The sequence below is a fragment of the Tachypleus tridentatus genome, chromosome 9, assembly GCF_004210375.1.
Source record: "Tachypleus tridentatus isolate NWPU-2018 chromosome 9, ASM421037v1, whole genome shotgun sequence".
Classification (NCBI taxonomy): Eukaryota; Metazoa; Arthropoda; class Merostomata; order Xiphosura; family Limulidae; genus Tachypleus; species Tachypleus tridentatus.
The window spans coordinates 1,178,408-1,197,894 of record NC_134833.1 but is presented as its reverse complement, the minus strand read 5'-3'; the positions used below and the strand labels follow the sequence as shown (position 1 = coordinate 1,197,894).

The 19,487-nt window shown below is 32.9% G+C and overlaps 1 protein-coding gene across 1 annotated transcript in view; it reads left to right on the top strand.

The window, feature by feature from the left end:
- Positions 1-19,487, top strand: part of LOC143226952 (dynein beta chain, ciliary-like) — a 52,725-nt gene that overhangs the window by 10,706 nt on the left and 22,532 nt on the right. The window contains 8 exon segments of the mRNA XM_076458507.1: positions 2,214-2,513; positions 10,510-10,815; positions 11,131-11,436; positions 12,350-12,517; positions 14,854-15,099; positions 15,807-15,968; positions 16,424-16,617; positions 17,854-18,016. Of these exon segments, the coding sequence (XP_076314622.1) occupies positions 2,214-2,513; positions 10,510-10,815; positions 11,131-11,436; positions 12,350-12,517; positions 14,854-15,099; positions 15,807-15,968; positions 16,424-16,617; positions 17,854-18,016 (1,845 nt within the window).

Here is a 19,487-nt window from a genome sequence, read left to right as displayed (position 1 = left end):
TTGAGACTGTGGGATATCTACGGAAAGTATTTTAGGCCTGTTTTTGAGCCTTCCATGCCATGTGGGAGGCAGGATTCCACCAAGGACGAAGATATAGTGGAAAACGTGTCGAGGTTTTAGAAATACATTGAGTAGCTGCTTGTCGTTTCTGTACAAAGAAAACTGCCGATAGGTGACTGTATTGGCAATGCCTGTACCTGAAACTAAAGGAAGTGGACCTTGGGATTTGTTGGAATGTAGGTAAGAGACAGAGATGGGTGTTAAAGTTGATTCATCAACTTTTTAACAATGGAAGTCAAAATACTTTTCATTTGTTTTGAGAATGATTCTTTTGGAGGCACAGAGAGATCCATCTGCACTCCCACTGTAGTTGTGGAATGAAGTGCAACAGCATACGTTTGAGATGAAGCGGTGGACAGCTACTTTCGAACTTTGGGATAAGTAATATTGTGAATCATTTTCAAATGCTGCACCACTTTTTCTTCCAACCATCTAGGACAAAAATGAAAGTACAACAGGTGAGAGCTATTGCAATTGACACAATGAGGGCCTGTTTTATGCTCATAGGCATCATGGCCCTTGCCACTACAATGAGCACACCTTTGAGTGACTGAACTGCTGACACTGGAAACATCGGAGAGGGTTTGTAATGTAAGGCCGTACCCTGCAATTAAGATAACCTGCCTTGATGGTGGCAGGTGGACATGGTGATGTAAATGTCAGAACGAGGATATTGGTCGGCATTGTAATTCCATCTTTGCGAGTGGAGATGTGCTTCACTGCAGAAACTCTTCAGGTGGAGAAACCAGCGAGAATCTCTGACTCTGGGATGTTCTTCAATCCCTCTCAACAATAGCTCCTTGTGATGAATTCAAAGTAGCATGAGGTATAACCTCAATAGGTATATCCCCAATTGCCTTTGAATGCAAGAGGAGTTCATTGTTTTGAGATGTGGATGTTTCCACCAATATGTCACCAGATTGAGGCTTCTTTACCGACTTTGGAGAACCAGCAAGTCTCTCTAGTCCCTTCTGAATGAAAAAGGGAGACATTTGCCCTAAAGGTTTGTCTGAAAGAGAATGTGGTATAACAAAATGAGGTACAACAGGTGTTACAGATGTTGAAGATTGCTGCTCAGAATCTTAAAGATGTGGTCGTTTACCTATGGCTGTTTGTTCACTATTTTATTTTTTATTTGGAGGATCCATAATAAAAAAAGAGAAATTTCGGTGCCCAATCACCCCACCCACCATGGAGCCATATGAGGGGACACACTACAATGTCAAACAAGGACACTGCAGCAATGCCAGGGTTTCATGAGCACTATACTCAAAGACCAGCATCAGATATAATGTCCACAACACCTGTTGAGAACATCCAACACTGGTACTTGGTTGACCCTAGCCAAAGTGGACCAGCCAATTTACCCAAGGGAGGCCACCCCAAGGCTGCCTGTCTACAGGAATTTAAGGCCAAAGTGGCGTAGTTGGACCCCTCATTCACTAAGATCCTCTCCTCCACTTCACAAGCTGCCATGCATGGCAAACACATGGGTGGATGTTTAGATCCCAGAGGAGGTAAACTGAAAGAACAGAACCTTCCCTGGGAGGTCCCCTCACCACGTACAGGAATCCACACCAAGGGGCAGTAGTTTGGATTGTGTAGATTCATAGTAGGTATGTTTGTGATAAAATACACCAAGATCATAGTAGTTTTAATCATATAGATTGATAATAGGTAAGTTTGTGTTAATTACACCAACTGTAGTTTTAATTGTATAGATTGATAATAGGTAAGTTTCTTAAATACACCAAGATCAACATAGTTTTAATTATATAGGTTAATAACAGGTAAGTTTATTAAATACACCAAGATCAGAGTAGTTTTATTTGTACAGATTATAACAGGTAAGTTTATTAAATACACCAAGATCAGAGTAGTTTTATTTGTACGGATTATAACAGGTAAGTTTATTAAATACACCAAGATCAGAGTAGTTTTATTTGTATAGATTATAACTGGTAAGTTTGTTAAATACACTAACAGTTATAGAAACAGTTTTCCTCAGAACCTTCTCTGTTTAGCTAGTTACTGTTCCTTACATCTTTATTATAGAAATCTTAAGAAGTGAGTAATCATGTAATTTTTCTGTTGTAAGTAATTCTGATTAAAAACCAAACCTATTTATAATCTTGCACGTGTGTGTGTTATAGGTGTTAACACTTGCTAGCAATGAGCGTATTTCCCTGACACCATCGATGAGACTCGTGTTTGAAATCAGTAATTTGTGCACTGCTACTCCAGCCACGGTGTCTCGAGCTGGAATTTTATTTCTAAATCCAGGAGATCTTGGTTGGAATCCCTACGTTGCCAGTTGGATTGATACTCGGGAAGTCCAGTCAGAAAAGGCAAATCTGATGGTTTTGTTTGATAGATATGTTCCTACGTGTTTAGAGACATTACGAATTAGATTCAAGAAAATTACCCACATTCCTGAACTCAGTCATGTACAAGTAAGCTCTGTGTTTTAAATTAAATTTCACAAAGTGAACATTTGTGTGTAATATGGTTGTAATATGAATAATACTCATAATACATGTGTATGTCCGTCAAATAATATCGAATTGAATAATTATATATTCTCTTAACAATTTCTACTTTAATGGGTAATAGTTGTGAAGCTGTTCTTTTTTTGGTTCTCTTTTGAATTTAGTTTTATATACCTCTTCACTGTAATCGGTTGAGTTTGCCAGTTATCTACACAACCTTTTTTAACTTCACTATTTTTGTGTTTTCTTTGATTAATGCTATAATATTGGACTTGAACTTTAATATGTACCAGAAATGGCACACCATTGCCATGCAAGCCACGCTTGGCACACTAAGAGAAACTGGTTGGCAGGCCAGTTTTTTAGTAAATATATTTTTTGTAAATTTTAATGGTAAAATATGGAGTGAAATAATAAAGTCATGTAATTTAAGAAAGAACATTATGAGTAAAATTAATTTATATGATTCCTGAAAAGTACTTTTTTTTTCTAAAAGTTGGAAGTGCTTACCTTGAGGACAGTCAGTGTCACTATCTTGTGAGCACTGTTTAGTTATTATCTGTCTTACACCTGGAAATTGTTTTTTTTTATGCTTGTCTTTGAAACACTTTAAATAATGCTGTATTCTAAAACTAAAACATGAAATTGTGTGACAGGAGTGGCAGAGATTTTCAAGATTAGTGACAATTATGGTGTAGAGAGAAATAGTGTTGTGTTATTTGTTGAACTTTGTGGCATGATGAAACAAATAACACAAATGGAGAGCTAAACTTCACACACATTAAAAATTTACAATCAAGCACTTCCATAACATTTCTTAGAAGTTCTTCAAATGTACTAGCTGCCAGTTCGGAGGTAAGTAATGTTGTTACTCAGCATGGGAAGCCATTTGATGATGGAAATTTTAATTAGCAAACATTACTAGAATTTGTACAATTTCTTTTGGATGACTTTCAAAATAAGTACAAGATTTTGTAGCATGTTAAACATCTTCTGTTGACAGAAATACAGAGAAGGAATGATGAAAATGAGTGAAGACATTCAGATAAAAATATGGTTTGTATTCTTGTAGTAACTTTTATATTTGTCTTGATGAAAGCACTAATATCACATTATGTGTTTGTTGAGCTGTATTTCCAGAACATACTTTTGTTCACACTAGAGCTATTACTTAACTGCCAGTGAGATGGAAGCATATATTTGGTTCAGTGGTGTTTCCCCAGGGGTCTCTGAGGTTGCTTTTTATCAGGATTGGTCATTCAGTTCACATCTGTGCCACCACTATCTCTCCAACCTGCTTCAAGTAGATATGCAGATTTTTGATATTTGTTCCAGGGCGATCAGAGATTTGTTGGTCAAGACATGCCAACTACAGCTCGTTTTTTGACAAGGATTTAGTATAATGTGCAGTTGCTTTATATAAGGTGGCTTAGTTCACTACATTTAGATACCAAAAAAGATGGAATATATTTGAGTTCCCAGTGCTGTCTGGTCTTCTCAAGTACTTTGTCCTAAAAGAGTCCTTTTCAACTACCTAACTGGAATATAAAGGTAGTATTACATATTCTGTCTTGAAATTTCTTGGAGTTCTTAGCTTCATTTACCATCTATCACCTTTCCACGTTTTTTGTTGCTAATGCTCTGTGGGCATTGTGCATTAGAGTTGTTTGTGCTGTATCTGTATAATTCTACTTACATCTTGCTATACACAGGCAGGTCCTTCCTACCCAAGACTGATGGCCAGAGAAGGGGAAAAAAACCTCAGTGATTTGTGTAACTGTTATTTCTCTAACTCAGTGACTACTCAGACCTCAGTTGTATTATCTCCTTTGGAGGTGATAGACAACAATATTTTTTCATCAGGATCCTTCAGTTTCCTACAGTTTATCCTTGATTACTTTGATGAGGTGAGTACTTAGTACTCTGTGACTACTCAGACCTCAGTTGCATTATCTCCTTTGGAGGTGATAGACAACAATAGTTTTTCATCAGGATCCTTCAGTTTCCTACAGTTTATCCTTGATTACTTTGATGTGGTGAGTTCAAACATTGATTATTTTGGACTCTCTTTGAAGGCAAATTTCTGCAAGTCATGTCTCGTCAGATTTTTCACATTTCTATGTCCTTAGCTGCCTTGTTGAATTGTCTGCTGAGAAATATTGTGTAGGCTGGAAGGTGGATCTTTCTCAATACCTGTATATCACATTGTTTGCACCATGTGGCATTGTCTTTTTCTGAGGGTTTTTGACTGCCCCTAAATCTATCTTGGTCACATCAGTTAGATTATAAGGAGAGGTTAATATTGCTTTTCTTGTCTTTCCTTACCTCTTTTTCCCCTGGATCCCACTCTGTGGCAAGTGCTGCAATCACTAGGTTTTCCTGATGGTGGTCCAAGCATGATATAGTACTTAGAAAACATTATACTGCTGTACTGCATTACACATCAAGAAACACTGTGTGTGCAAAAGCTGACTTACACTGCCTTAAAGGTGTAAAGAAAATTACATATAAGTTGGTAAACTAGTGCATTAAATAAAAGACAGTTTCTGTCACTTCCGACAGTGATTAATTTGACGTATGATATGTTGTTAATGTACAACAGTATGTGTCATGGTTGTGTGCTTGAACAGTTTGTTGACTATATAAACAAAACAAGATTGTTTATGGAAGACAAAAGTCAAATTACTCTTGTTTTTTGACTGATTTCTGTGCTCACTTGAACTAGTTAAACTGCAAGGTTCAGGAAGAATGGCTGATATGTTTAATAACATCATAACCCTTAAAAAAACAAACAAAATATATTAATGCAACTTGGACAGCCATACTCTGAAGTACTTTCCTCAGCTGAAAATGCCATATTAATTATGTGAATACTTACAAGGAACCAGAGATAAAGAATATAGAAACATCATGATAGCTGTAGTAGCAAACTTTTCATCAAAATTTTATATAAGATAGAGTAACATATCCAGATACTGTATTGTTTGAAACATCACACATTTGATTGTATTAAGTAACTTTAAAGTGGAATTAATTGATTTTTGGGCTAGCACAATTTCCAATGTAAAGTTTGTCACATTCAAGAAGAACGTTGAAGAAATGGAACGTCACTGATTGTGTATACATCAAATTAAAATGTTGAAGATGAAATTACTAAAACTTGAAACAGTTTATCAGTAATTTTTTCTATGTTGAAAAATATGTGGTGGGAAATTTAACATTTTTTCTTTCACCTACACCTTTGAAAGTTTTTTTTTCTATTATGAACCTTTGGAAGTATGATATAAGGAATAGACTTAATAATGAAACCAGTACTGTTAGTGTTACTCTGAAGATAACTATTTATTAACCTGTCATTTTTTTCTATTATGAACCTTTTGAAGTATGATATAAGGTATAGACTTAATAATGAAACCAGTACTGTTAGTGTTACTCTGAAGATAACTAATTATTAACCTGACATTTTTTTCTATTATGAACATTTGGAAGTATGATATAAGGAATAGACTTAATAATGAAACTAGTACTGTTAGTGTTACTTTGAAGATAACTAATTATTAACCTGACATTTTTTTCTATTATGAACCTTTTGAAGTATGATATAAGGTATAGACTTAATAATGAAACCAGTACTGTTAGTGTTACTCTGAAGATAACTAATTATTAACCTGACATTTTTTTCTATTATGAACATTTGGAAGTATGATATAAGGAATAGACTTAATAATGAAACCAGTACTGTTAGTGTTACTTTGAAGATAACTAATTATTAACCTGACATTTTTTTCTATTATGAACCTTTTGAAGTATGATATAAGGTATAGACTTAATAATGAAACCAGTACTGTTAGTGTTACTCTGAAGATAACTATTTATTAACCTGTCATTTTTTTCTATTATGAACCTTTTGAAGTATGATATAAGGTATAGACTTAATAATGAAACCAGTACTGTTAGTGTTACTCTGAAGATAACTAATTATTAACCTGACATTAACAACTTATCATCAAAGATTCAACAGCATGTTCTACACTAACTTAAGTAAGTAAGAGATCAATACAATATTATGCAAGTAACAAATAATTTGATATGTAATAGTTAAAATACAAGAAAATTCTATGACATCCTGAAAGTTTTTAGATTTTTGTTTGTGCTTTTTGCCCTAAAATGGTTTGCCATCCCTGATATATACTGAGTGAAAGAGATTCTGCTATATAATCTTGTGTTACATAAATTATCTCAGTTCGAATAAATTCTGACCTGCGATTATTTCAGTACTATATGTTAGAAATTTTATTTAAAAATTAAATACAGTGGAACCCCTCTAAAGCAGCCACTTTTGATACTGAGAGAAACTGGCCTGATTAGAGGGGTTCCACTGTATATACTAACTCAATTATATGTATACATGAGCACACATTAGCATATTTCTAAATTTATACTGCTGGTAACTTATGAGTTGTAATTTATTTAGTTTTATAGCCAAGTCAGACATTATTGTATGTTACTGTAATATTGTTGTTAGGTGATACTTATGCAAATATTCTACAATGCATTGTTGAATTTTTCTTAACTAACATTATGCCTAACAAAGGATCCAGAAATTTTGTGTAAAATGCTTTTATAAATAAATAAATTGATAGTTGCATAAAAATATCTTAGTATTTTTATTAATGTTAAGTTAATTCCACATATTGATTTGTCTCCCGGCTCAAGTCCCTTTTGTGGATACAACAGATAGCTCAATGTGGCTTTACTCAAAAACAAACAATAATAATAATAATCTTCACACATAGAAAAGGAGTTAAGTTTTGAGAAAGAAACATGTTAGGAACAATTTCAGGTTACAAGAGAGTGAATTTCTAACAAGGTTTACTAAACTATGTGTGTGAAGCAGGAAAACAGAAAGGTTCTATTACTGCTTTATAATATCTGGTTATCCTTATTCTAACACTAAACTAAAATAATAATATGTTAGCCATTGTCTCAGAAGACTAATTTGCTCTGGCACGATCGACAGTTAACAAAAGCTGTTTTACAGTGAAATGTTTCTGGCACGATCGACAGTTAACAAAAGCTGTTTTACAGTGAAATGTTTCTGGCACGATCGACAGTTAACAAAAGCTGTTTTACAGTGAAATGTTTCTGGCACGATCGACAGTTAAAAAAAGCTGTTTTACAGTGAAATGTTTCTGGCACGATCGAAAGTTAAAAAAGTCGTTTTACAGTGAAATGTTTCTGGCACGATCGACAGTTAGCAAAAGCTGTTTTACAGTGAAATGTTTCTGGCATTATCGACAGTTAACAAAAGCTGTTTTACAGTGAAATGTTTCTGGCACGATCGACAGTTAACAAAAGCTGTTTTACAGTGAAATGTTTCTGGCACGATCGACAGTTAGCAAAAGCTGTTTTACAGTGAAATGTTGCAGAAATGTACAGTAAAAGAAATAATCATTGAAACATAAACATGGGACTCAACTACTAGAAATTACATGGCACAGTTATTATTAAATGTTACCAGAGAAAATGAAGAAAGAAAGCTAATAGATTGTACAATGCATTAGTATTCTGTATGTGGATCTGTTGCTTTATACAGTGTTCTTATATAGTTAACCAATGTATGATTGTGGAATATGTTGTGTCTGGTATTACTCATTCACCTTGTTTGGCTGACTGTTGACCTTCTCAGCTTTGAAATAAGCCTGTACGGGCTGAAGAATGTTAATACAGGAGCTGTGTGCAGGTTAGGTCCTGATTGACCTCTTTACGTTTAGATATTGTTTCACCACATTTGCTCTATATTGGGGTCATTATCTTGCTGAAAGAATATTTCCACATCCGGTGATGAATGACCTTCCTGAAGAATGGCATGATTGGTCAAAATCCATTTTTATCTGCCATCAGTTTTTGTTTAGGATCACCAACAGCATCAGCTGAGGTGGGCCCTAAATTTGTACTGTTCTCTCGCTAGAGATGTCACATGGTCATTTTCGTACTCTTCTTTTTCTTACTGATAAACAAACTGAACAATTAAATTGGAAGAAGTAAAACTGCAGAAAAACATAGAACAGTGCATTGTAGTTAGAATAGCAAAGATGTAGAAACAGTGGTTTTCAGAAGAGATTTCATTACCTGTTATCACAGTCTTTAGGATTGTCACCCAGTATACTCACCTCACCTACTAAACAATTAGAATTCGTATATAAATATTCAGGTTTTCAACATTGCTTCCACTGATGCCAACAGCTACACGTCTGTTGAAATTGCTTCACACTACTGTTTATCATACTCTTGTTTTAAGTAACATATTTCATCTGCATTTGAAGCAAAGTTGTTTTGTCTGGTAAAGAACATTCCCAGAGTTACTTCACAGATCATCTGTCTGGTAAAGAACATACTCAGAACTACTTCACAGATCATCTGTCTGGTAAAGAACATTCCCAGAGTTACTTCACAGATCATCTGTCTGGTAAAGAACATTCCCAGAGTTACTTCACAGATCATCTGTCTGGTAAAGAACATTCCCAGAGTTACTTCACAGATCATCTGTCTGGTAAAGAACATACTCAGAGCTACTTCACAGATCATCTGTCTGGTAAAGAACATTCCCAGAGATACTTCACAGATCATCTGTCTGGTAAAGAACATTCCCAGAGTTACTTCACAGATCATCTGTCTGGTAAAGAACATTCCCAGAGTTACTTCACAGATCATCTGTCTGGTAAAGAACATTCCCAGAGTTACTTCACAGATCATCTGTCTGGTAAAGAACATTCCCAGAGTTACTTCACAGATCATCTGTCTGGTAAAGAACATACTCAGAGCTACTTCACAGATCATCTGTCTGGTAAAGAACATACTCAGAGCTACTTCACAGATCATCTGTCTGGTAAAGAACATACTCAGAGCTACTTCACAGATCATCTGTCTGGTAAAGAACATTCCCATAGTTACTTCACAGATCATCTGTCTGGTAAAGAACATTCCCAGAGTTACTTCACAGATCATCTGTCTGGTAAAGAACATTCCCAGAGTTACTTCACAGATCATCTGTCTGGTAAAGAACATACTCAGAGCTACTTCACAGATCATCTGTCTGGTAAAGAACATTCCCAGAGATACTTCACAGATCATCTGTCTGGTAAAGAACATTCCCAGAGTTACTTCACAGATCATCTGTCTGGTAAAGAACATTCCCAGAGTTACTTCACAGATCATCTGTCTGGTAAAGAACATTCCCAGAGTTACTTCACAGATCATCTGTCTGGTAAAGAACATTCCCAGAGATAGTTTACATATTAAATACTTTTTTTTAACATATCTCTTCTGGAGAGTTGCAGTTTACTAACACTTCTATTATTAACAGTTTCATGTACCGTTTTTAGAGTCTTCCATAAGTTCTAACAGAAACATATAGTTGTTGCTGTTATTTTCTGCATGTAGCATCCTTAAATAACCAGAACCTCAGGTTCTACATGCTTGTTATGTTGTACTTCATTCCTGAAAGCCACGACTGGATTCATGCTATGGCTGCCTATACTGCTTTGTACTGCTGTGGTACTTTCTAATTTGTTAGATGACAACCAATCACAGTGTAAGCTCACAACAAATGACACTCTAGTGTATATTATTTTTGAACCATAAAGGAATGATATTCCTGCACTACTTGCCTTTTATACAACGTTAGTTCACTGATTCAATAATTATTTTATGTTCTTTATTACTGTTTTTTCAAAGAGTTTTTACAAGTCAGTACAGAACTGTATTTTAAAATTAAATTTATAAATGCAAGCTAAGAATTGAAAATTTAAAATACTTGACTACTTTATATCCAAAAGAAAGTGATGAATGCAAGTATATAATTTAAGTACATTTATGTTTGAATTTTCATTCTCAATCATAGATTTATCTAAGAGGGCATGTTTGACACATTATATATTTTTGTTCTTTATTTGAATAGATGCTGTGTTACCTGCTTGACTGCTTGTTGATTCCTGAGAATACACCACCAGATAGTCCAAAAGATGTTTATGAATTATATTTTGTCTTTGCTTGCATATGGGCTTTTGGTGCTGCCATGTTTCAAGATCAACTAGTAGATTATAGAGTGGAATTTTCAAAATGGTGGATCAATGAGTTTAAAACAGTGAAGTTTCCATCCCAAGGAACTATCTTTGATTATTTTGTAGATCGTGACACAAAGAAACTCACATTATGGACAGAGAAAGTTGTAAAGTTTGAATTAGACCCCAATCTTCCACTACAGGTAGGACGACATAGAGTGTACAAAGCTAGAAAGTGCATTGTGTAGTAAAGTTAATACTAATTTCTTTTATGGAAATGTGATACAGAAATTACTGTTTATTCTTTCTATGCTTCAAAACAGATAACAAATGTAAAACAATCCTGACAGAAAACTTCTTGGTTTATAACTGGGAATTGTCCATTTCATATCATGATATTTTCTATTTAATTAACTGCCTTTGAATTGCTAAAATAATAATTAACTATATCATTGTCATACACTTAAAAAATATATCATTTTACTCAATAATGTACATTCTTTTTATTTTCAATCCAGGCTGCTCTAGTTCACACCTCGGAGACAACCAGAATTCGCTTCTTCCTAGACCTTTTAATGGAGAAATGCCATCCTGTGATGCTTGTTGGAAGTGCTGGATGTGGGAAAACAGTATTAATCAGTGAGAAACTTTCCTTCTTGTCAGAAAACTTCATGGTTGCTAATGTACCCTTCAATTTCTATACAACATCAGAAATGTTACAGAAGGTTTTAGAGAAACCACTGGAGAAAAAGGCAGGTAGAAATTATGGACCACCTGGCAATAGACGTCTTGTGTACTTCATTGATGATGTAAACATGCCAAAGGTAACTTTTTTATTTCATCTTTTAGTAGAAATGTTTACACGCTGTTTGTGATTTTTGTGTGAAAATCTATGCACAGTACCAACTTTCTGTTATAATATTTAACTTGGAAATGTTAAACACAAGGTGAACAAGAATGTAATTTTGTTTTAACAATTGTAATAATGTTACAGAACTTTGCATTGATGTGTGAAAGAACTAAACTGGTGTATTATAAACTTGAAATTATGATAAAAGTACACTCATTCATGATAAACAGCTGAAGTTATGATATAGCAACAGTGTAGCTGGTATTATGATGAACTATACTGATTCATAATCACATGAAATAGTTACAGTGTTATATTATAAAAGCAGAACTTGATATAGTACAATCATACATAATAAACAGCTGAAGTTATGATATAGCAACAATGTAGCTGGTATTATGATGAACTATACTGATTCATAATCACATGAAATAGTTACAGTGTTATATTATAAAAGCTGAACTTGATATAGTACAATCATACATGACAAACAGCTGAAATTATGATATAGCAACAATGTAGCTGGTATTATGATGAACTATACTGATTCATAATCACATGAAATAGTTACAGTGTTATATTATAAAAGCTGAACTTGATATAGTACAATCATACATAATAAACAGCTGAAGTTATGATATAGCAACAATGATGCATTATAAATACCTGAAAGAACTACATATATGGCACCAGTGTATATTTTTGTTTTTATATAAAATAACAAAACAAATTGTGAAATTTGGGGGCATGTCACTTCAATAGTATCTTGTTGGTTAAGATGAAAATTATTCATTTTTAATTTTTTTAATACTTGATGATATCTTGATTTATTTTGTATTAAGCATGTACAGTATCAGTGACTTAGTAAAAGGGTATTGTCTTGTTAGGTCGATGAGTACGGTACTGTCCAGCCCCACACCCTGATACGACAACACCTGGACTATGGCCACTGGTATGATAGAACAAAGCTGAGTTTAAAGGAGATCCATAATTGTCAGTATGTGGCCTGTATGAATCCCACTGCAGGAAGTTTTGTAATAAATCCTAGATTGCAGGTTGGTTTTTTTTAGGTTTTTGTGATTTCTTGCATGCATGCACTTGAAGAAATGTCCTAAGTGGCTTAAAATATAGAAAATAAGAAAAACTGGTTTCAGCAGTGTGAAGGTAAAGCAATAACTTTTAATTTCTGACTTTATAGATGACCTACATTTAAAGTAATTAATATTCAGTTTCACTTTGAAGAAGTATTTAAGAAAACCTTTAGGCAACTTTATAATATTGTGGAACATGAAATGAGGTATGCAACTAAGTGTATATATATATGTGTAAGTTTATATTTATATATCTATTTATGTGGTGGTACTGATAGGTATTCATTATCTCTTTTATCCATGCTACAGTACTCATATTCACTCTTCTCTTGATACTACAGTACTGACATCCACTCTTCTATCCATATGACAGTACTGACATCCACTCTTCTATCCACATGACAGTACTGACATCCTCTCTTCTATCCATATGACAGTACTGACATCCTCTCTTCTATCCATACTACAGTACTGACATCCACTCTTCTATCCATACTACAGTACTGACATCCTCTCTTTTTTCCATACGACACTACTGACATCCTCTGGTCTATCCATACTACAGTACTGACATCCTCTGGTCTATCCATATTACAGTACTGACATCCTCTGGTCTATCCATACTATAGTACTGACATCTACTCTTCTATCCATACTATAGTACTGACATCCTCTGGTCTATCCATACTATAGTACTGACATCTACTTTTCTATCCATACTATAGTACTGACATCCTCTGGTCTATCCATACTACAGTACTGACATCCTCTGGTCTATCCATACTATAGTACTGACATCCTCTCTTCTATCCATACTATAGTACTGACATCCTCTGGTCTATCCATACTATAGTACTGACATCCTCTGGTCTATCCATACTACAGTACTGACATCCTCTGGTCTATCCATACTATAGTACTGACATCCTCTCTTCTATCCATACTATAGTACTGACATCCTCTGGTCTATCCATAGTACAGTACTGACATCCTCTGGTCTATCCATACTACAGTACTGACATCCTCTCTTCTATCCATACTACAGTACTGACATCCTCTGGTCTATCCATACTACAGTACTGACATCTTCTGGTCTATCCATACTACAGTACTGACATCCTCTGGTCTGATTATACTACAGTACTGACATCCTCTCTTCTATCCACACTACAGTACTGACATCCTCTGGTCTATTCACACTACAGTACTGACATCCTCTGGTCTATCCATACTACAGTACTGACATCCTCTGGTCTATCCATACTACAGTACTGACATCCTCTGGTCTATCCATACTACAGTACTGACATCCTCTCTTCTATCCATACTACACTACTGACATCCTCTGGTCTATCCATATTACAGTATTGACATCTACTCTTCTATCCATATGACAGTACTGACATCCTCTCTTCTATCTATATGACAGTACTGACATCCTCTCTTCTATCCATACTACAGTACTGACATCCACTCTTCTATCCATACTACAGTACTGACATCCTCTCTTTTTTCCATACGACACTACTGACATCATCTGGTCTATCCATACTACAGTATTGACATCCTCTGGTCTATCCATACTACAGTACTGACATCCTCTCTTCTATTCATACTATAGTACTGACATCCTCTGGTCTATCCATACTACAGTACTGACATCCTCTGGTCTATCCATACTATAGTACTGACATCCTCTCTTCTATCCATACTACAGTACTGACATCCTCTGGTCTATCCATACTACAGTACTGACATCCTCTGGTCTATCCATACTACAGTACTGACATCCTCTGGTCTATCCATACTATAGTACTGACATCCACTATTCTATCCACACTACAATATTAACATCCACTCTTATATCCATGATACAGTACTGATGTCCACTCCTCTATCCATACTACAGTGCTGACATCTAAGTACTTTCTTCTATCCATGCTACAATTTTGATATCCACTCTTATATTTATGCGACAGTATTGACATCCACTCTTTTATCCATGCTACATTACTAATATCCACTCTCTTCTATTCACACTATAGAAGTGGCATCCACTCTCTTTTCTACCATTTAACAGTAATATTGAGCACCATGTATTATATGTTGTGAAACATCAGATGTTAATAGTCTGCTTCAGATATTTTTAACATATTTTGTGTTTCAAACTAATGAAAGATTAAGTATTACAAGTTAACTTATATATTTAATATTTACTAATTTTTTACTTACTACAATTCATTTATTTACAAAAATATATCCATGTGTAATAACATTACAATTGTAATATTTTTTGGTAGCGTCATTTCTGTGTGTTTGCTGTGAGTTTCCCAGGAATGGAAGCCCTCCACACTATCTACAATAGTATACTGTCTCAACACTTGGGAAGAACATTCTACAAGTTTTCGCCTGGAGTTCAGAAAGTGTGTTCTATTCTTGTGACAACTGCTTTAGCTCTACATCAGAAGGTGGCACAGACTTTTCTTCCTACAGCTGTCAAGTTTCACTATGTCTTTAACCTCCGCGACCTCTCAGATATATTTCAGGTGAGACAACTGCTCAGCTTTTAAATTTCATTTATTTCTATTTTTCATGGTACTGTTGATATAAGTAGAAATAAAATACATTTCCTAAAGAGAGAGAGTTTATGGAGTGAAGTAATTATTTCTATCTTCCAAATGTAATAAACAGACAAATTAAAATTGCAGTTAAAAACCTGTGTGTGTAATTTATTATCTATATTAGTCATAAAATAGAATTAAGTTAATCTGTTTTTCATATACCTGACCTATCTCTAATCTCCTTGTTATTGACATCTAATTCATACCATTTAAGAGCTGACCTTCCAATCATTTGAAGCATGGGAATCATATTTCTTGTTAATTATTTCTTTAGTTTAACTATCCAGGGTGTGCAAGATGTAAAAGAATTAAGATTTAGTGACATACACAACCTAAAAATGAGTATTTAAATGAAAAATAAGTTATCTATTTAGTATTTTATATTTATTAGTAAATAGAGGTCAATGAAATTTCTGTCTAGTATTTTGAAAGTATTGTCAGAACTGTTGATTGTTTAATATTTAGTAAAATGTTTTAATAGTGTTATCGTTCTTTTTTAGTATATAAAGTCTAAAAGATGTGTGTTTCTTTTTACCTTATTAACATTTACATAATTTATTTGAACTAAACAAAACTTGGCTTATTCAAGACACTTGTGTATTGGTCCAAACATCTGAGTATTGTCCTCACAGGGTGTGCTGTTTTGTACTCCTGAATGTGTGAAAACCCCAACAGAACTAGTAAGGCTGTGGATCCATGAGTCACAGAGAGTGTATCGAGACAAATTAACAGAAGAAAAGGACATTGAAAACTTTAACAAGCTTCAAACAGAGGTTGTGAAGAAAAATTTTGAAGTGAGTTCAGAGAATTATATTTTTTTTACCAATTAACTGTAGCTACTTCCAGCATACTTGTTTCCATGTGTTTTTGTGTAGCTCAAAATAAGCATAAGATGTTGAAAACTGAAATTACTTTGAAGAATAAAATAACATTATCATAATATCTGAAAACAATATATCTTAAACTGAAAATGTTATCCAGAAATAAGAATTTGATAACAGTTGTTGGTTCTACAAAACGTTTATCCTAATAAATCTAAAGTTGGGTTAATTCATAATTAAAAATGGTACAAATGAATGTTTGTTGTCCGCCAGTTAGAAAGTGAATAAACACAAGGCCACAGTCTATATAAATCAGACATCAGTGTAGATTTAGTTATAAAGAAAATAACTGTGATGTTCACAGAGATTGTGAATTTGACAAGTTTCTGGAACTTGGAACATAAACCTTGATCTGTATTTTTATCTAGGATTTAGAAGAATCAGTTCTCAGCCAACAACCTCTTATCTATTTTCACTTTACTAAGGAGATGGGTGAGAGTAAATACATGCCAGTAAACTCTTGGAGTGAACTTTCTCAAACACTCACTGAAGGCTTAGAAAGTTACAATGAACTCAATGCTCCTATGAACATAGTTTTATTTGAAGATGCCATGCAACATGTGTAAGATAACTTAATTTTGTCATTTAATATTGTTTTGGATAGTTAATATTATGTTTTAGTATTGTTTTGGATAGTTAATATTATGTTTTAGTATTGTTTTAGATGGTTAATATTATGTTTTACTATTGTTTTAGATAGTTAATGTTATGTTTTAGTATTGTTTTGGATAGTTAATATTATGTTTTACTATTGTTTTGGACAGTTAATATTATGTTTTAGTATTGTTTTAGATAGTTAATATTATGTTTTACTATTGTTTTAGATAGTTAATGTTATGTTTTAGTATTGTTTTAGATAGTTAATGCTATGTTTTAGTATTGTTTTAGATAGTTAATATTATGTTTTAGTATTGTTTTGGATAGTTAATATTATGTTTTAGTATTGTTTTGGATAGTTAATATTATGTTTTACTATTGTTTTAGATAGTTAATATTATGTTTTAGTATTGTTTTGGATAGTTAATCTTATGTTTTAGTATTGTTTTGGATAGTTAATATTATGTTTTACTATTGTTTTAGATAGTTAATGTTATGTTTTAGTATTGTTTTAGATAGTTAATGCTATGTTTTAGTATTGTTTTGGATAGTTAATATTATGTTTTACTCTTGTTTTGCACAGTTAATATTATGTTTTAGTATTGTTTTAGATAGTTAATATTATGTTTTAGTATTGTTTTGGATAGTTAATATTATGTTTTAGTGTTGTTTTGGACAGTTAATATTATGTTTTAGTATTGTTTTAGATAGTTAATATTATGTGTTAGTATTGTTTTAGATAGTTAATATGTTTTAGTATTGTTTTGGATAGTTAATATTATGTTTTAGTATTGTTTTAGATAGTTAATATTATGTTTTACTATTGTTTTGGACAGTTAATATTATGTTTTAGTATTGTTTTAGATAGTTAATATTATGTTTTAGTATTGTTTTAGATAGTTAATATTATGTTTTACTATTGTTTTGGACAGTTAATATTATGTTTTAGTATTGTTTTAGATAGTTAATATTATGTTTTAGTGTTGTTTTGGATAGTTAATATTATGTTTTAGTGTTGTTTGGGATGTTACTTTACAGCAATGATGTCTGCACACCTTCACTGAGAAATCATAATACTAAAAATGACAAATTTGTCAAACACATAGTTGTCTCTCTTCTCCTCAGTTTTTTAATTATGGATTTTTTTTTCAATTACCCAATATTTCAAGCCTTAATTGTATGGCATACTTTCTTGTTTAAGTTGCCACATCAGCAGAATTCTTGAGTCACCCAGAGGTAATGCTCTACTTGTGGGAGTAGGGGGCAGTGGAAAGCAGTCTTTGGCTCGAATAGCAGCCTACATTAGTGGTCTGGAAGTGTTTCAGATATCTCTACGAAAAGGATATGGGATCCCAGATCTTAAGGTGATATATTTTTGAGATGTGCTTCCATAGAAAAGGTTATACATTTATTAATTCAAGAACACAAAATTTTAACTTGTTTACAAACACAACTGAATACTTTGCACTAGGATAGGTTATAGCCACTAAAGAATTATAACAAACTGTATGTGTTAAGTATGTTAAATAAAGTGTGTGGAAGTCCTATTTGTAAGAACACCCTAAACCTTAAACTTTTGATAAAAGATTGAAATTATGACAAACGTTTATTGTATTGTATGAAGTGTATTTAAACTGAGTGGTTTGGTGTGTACAACTATGGTAAGTAGAACATAATTATCTGGATATTGAATTATTCAGAACAATGGGACCAGATCATTTCCTTAACATCCCCTTATTTTAAATGAAAATCAACATACATACAATAAAATAAAATTAAGAACAAAAACTGGTAATAGTATATAGAAATGTTTAATGTATTCACAATGTAATGATCTTAATACAAAGTTTAATAACACCTGTTATCTTTTTTAACCATGTAATGATCTTAATACAAAGTTCAATAACACATGTTATCTTTTTAACCATGTGATGATCTCAATACAAAGTTCAATAACACATGTTATCTTTTTAACCATGTAATGACCTTAATTCAAAGTTTAATAACACCTGTTATCTTTTTAACCATGTAATGATCTTAATACAAAGTTTAATAACACCTGTTATCTTTTTAACCATGTAATGATCTTAATACAAAGTTCAATAACACCTATTATCTTTTTAACCATGTAATGATCTTAATACAAAGTTCAATAACACATGTTATCTTTTTAACCATGTAATGATCTTAATACAAAGTTCAATAACACATGTTATCTTTTTAACCATGTGATGATCTTAATACAAAGTTCAATAACACATGTTATCTTTTTAACCATGTAATGATTTTAATACAAAGTTTAATTACACTTATTATCTTTTTAACTATGTAATGATCTTAAAACAAAGTTTAATAACACATGTTATCTTTTTAACCATGTAATGACCTTAATACAAAGTTCAATAACACCTATTATCTTTTTAACCATGTAATGATCTTAATACAAAGTTCAATGACACCTATTATCTTTTTAACCATGTAATGATCTTAATACAAAGTTTAATAACACTTGTTATCTTTTTAACCATGTAATGATCTTAATACAAAGTTTAATAACACCTATTATCTTTTTAACCATGTAATGATCTTAATACAAAGTTTAATAACACCTATTATCTTTTTAACCATGTAATGATCTTAATACAAAGTTTAATAACACCTGTTATCTTTTTAACCATGTAATGATCTTAATACAAAGTTTAATAACACGTTATCTTTTTAACCATGTAATGATCTTAATACAAAGTTTAATAACACGTTATCTTTTTAACCATGTAATGATCTTAATACAAAGTTTAATAACACCTATTATCTTTTTAACCATGTAATGATCTT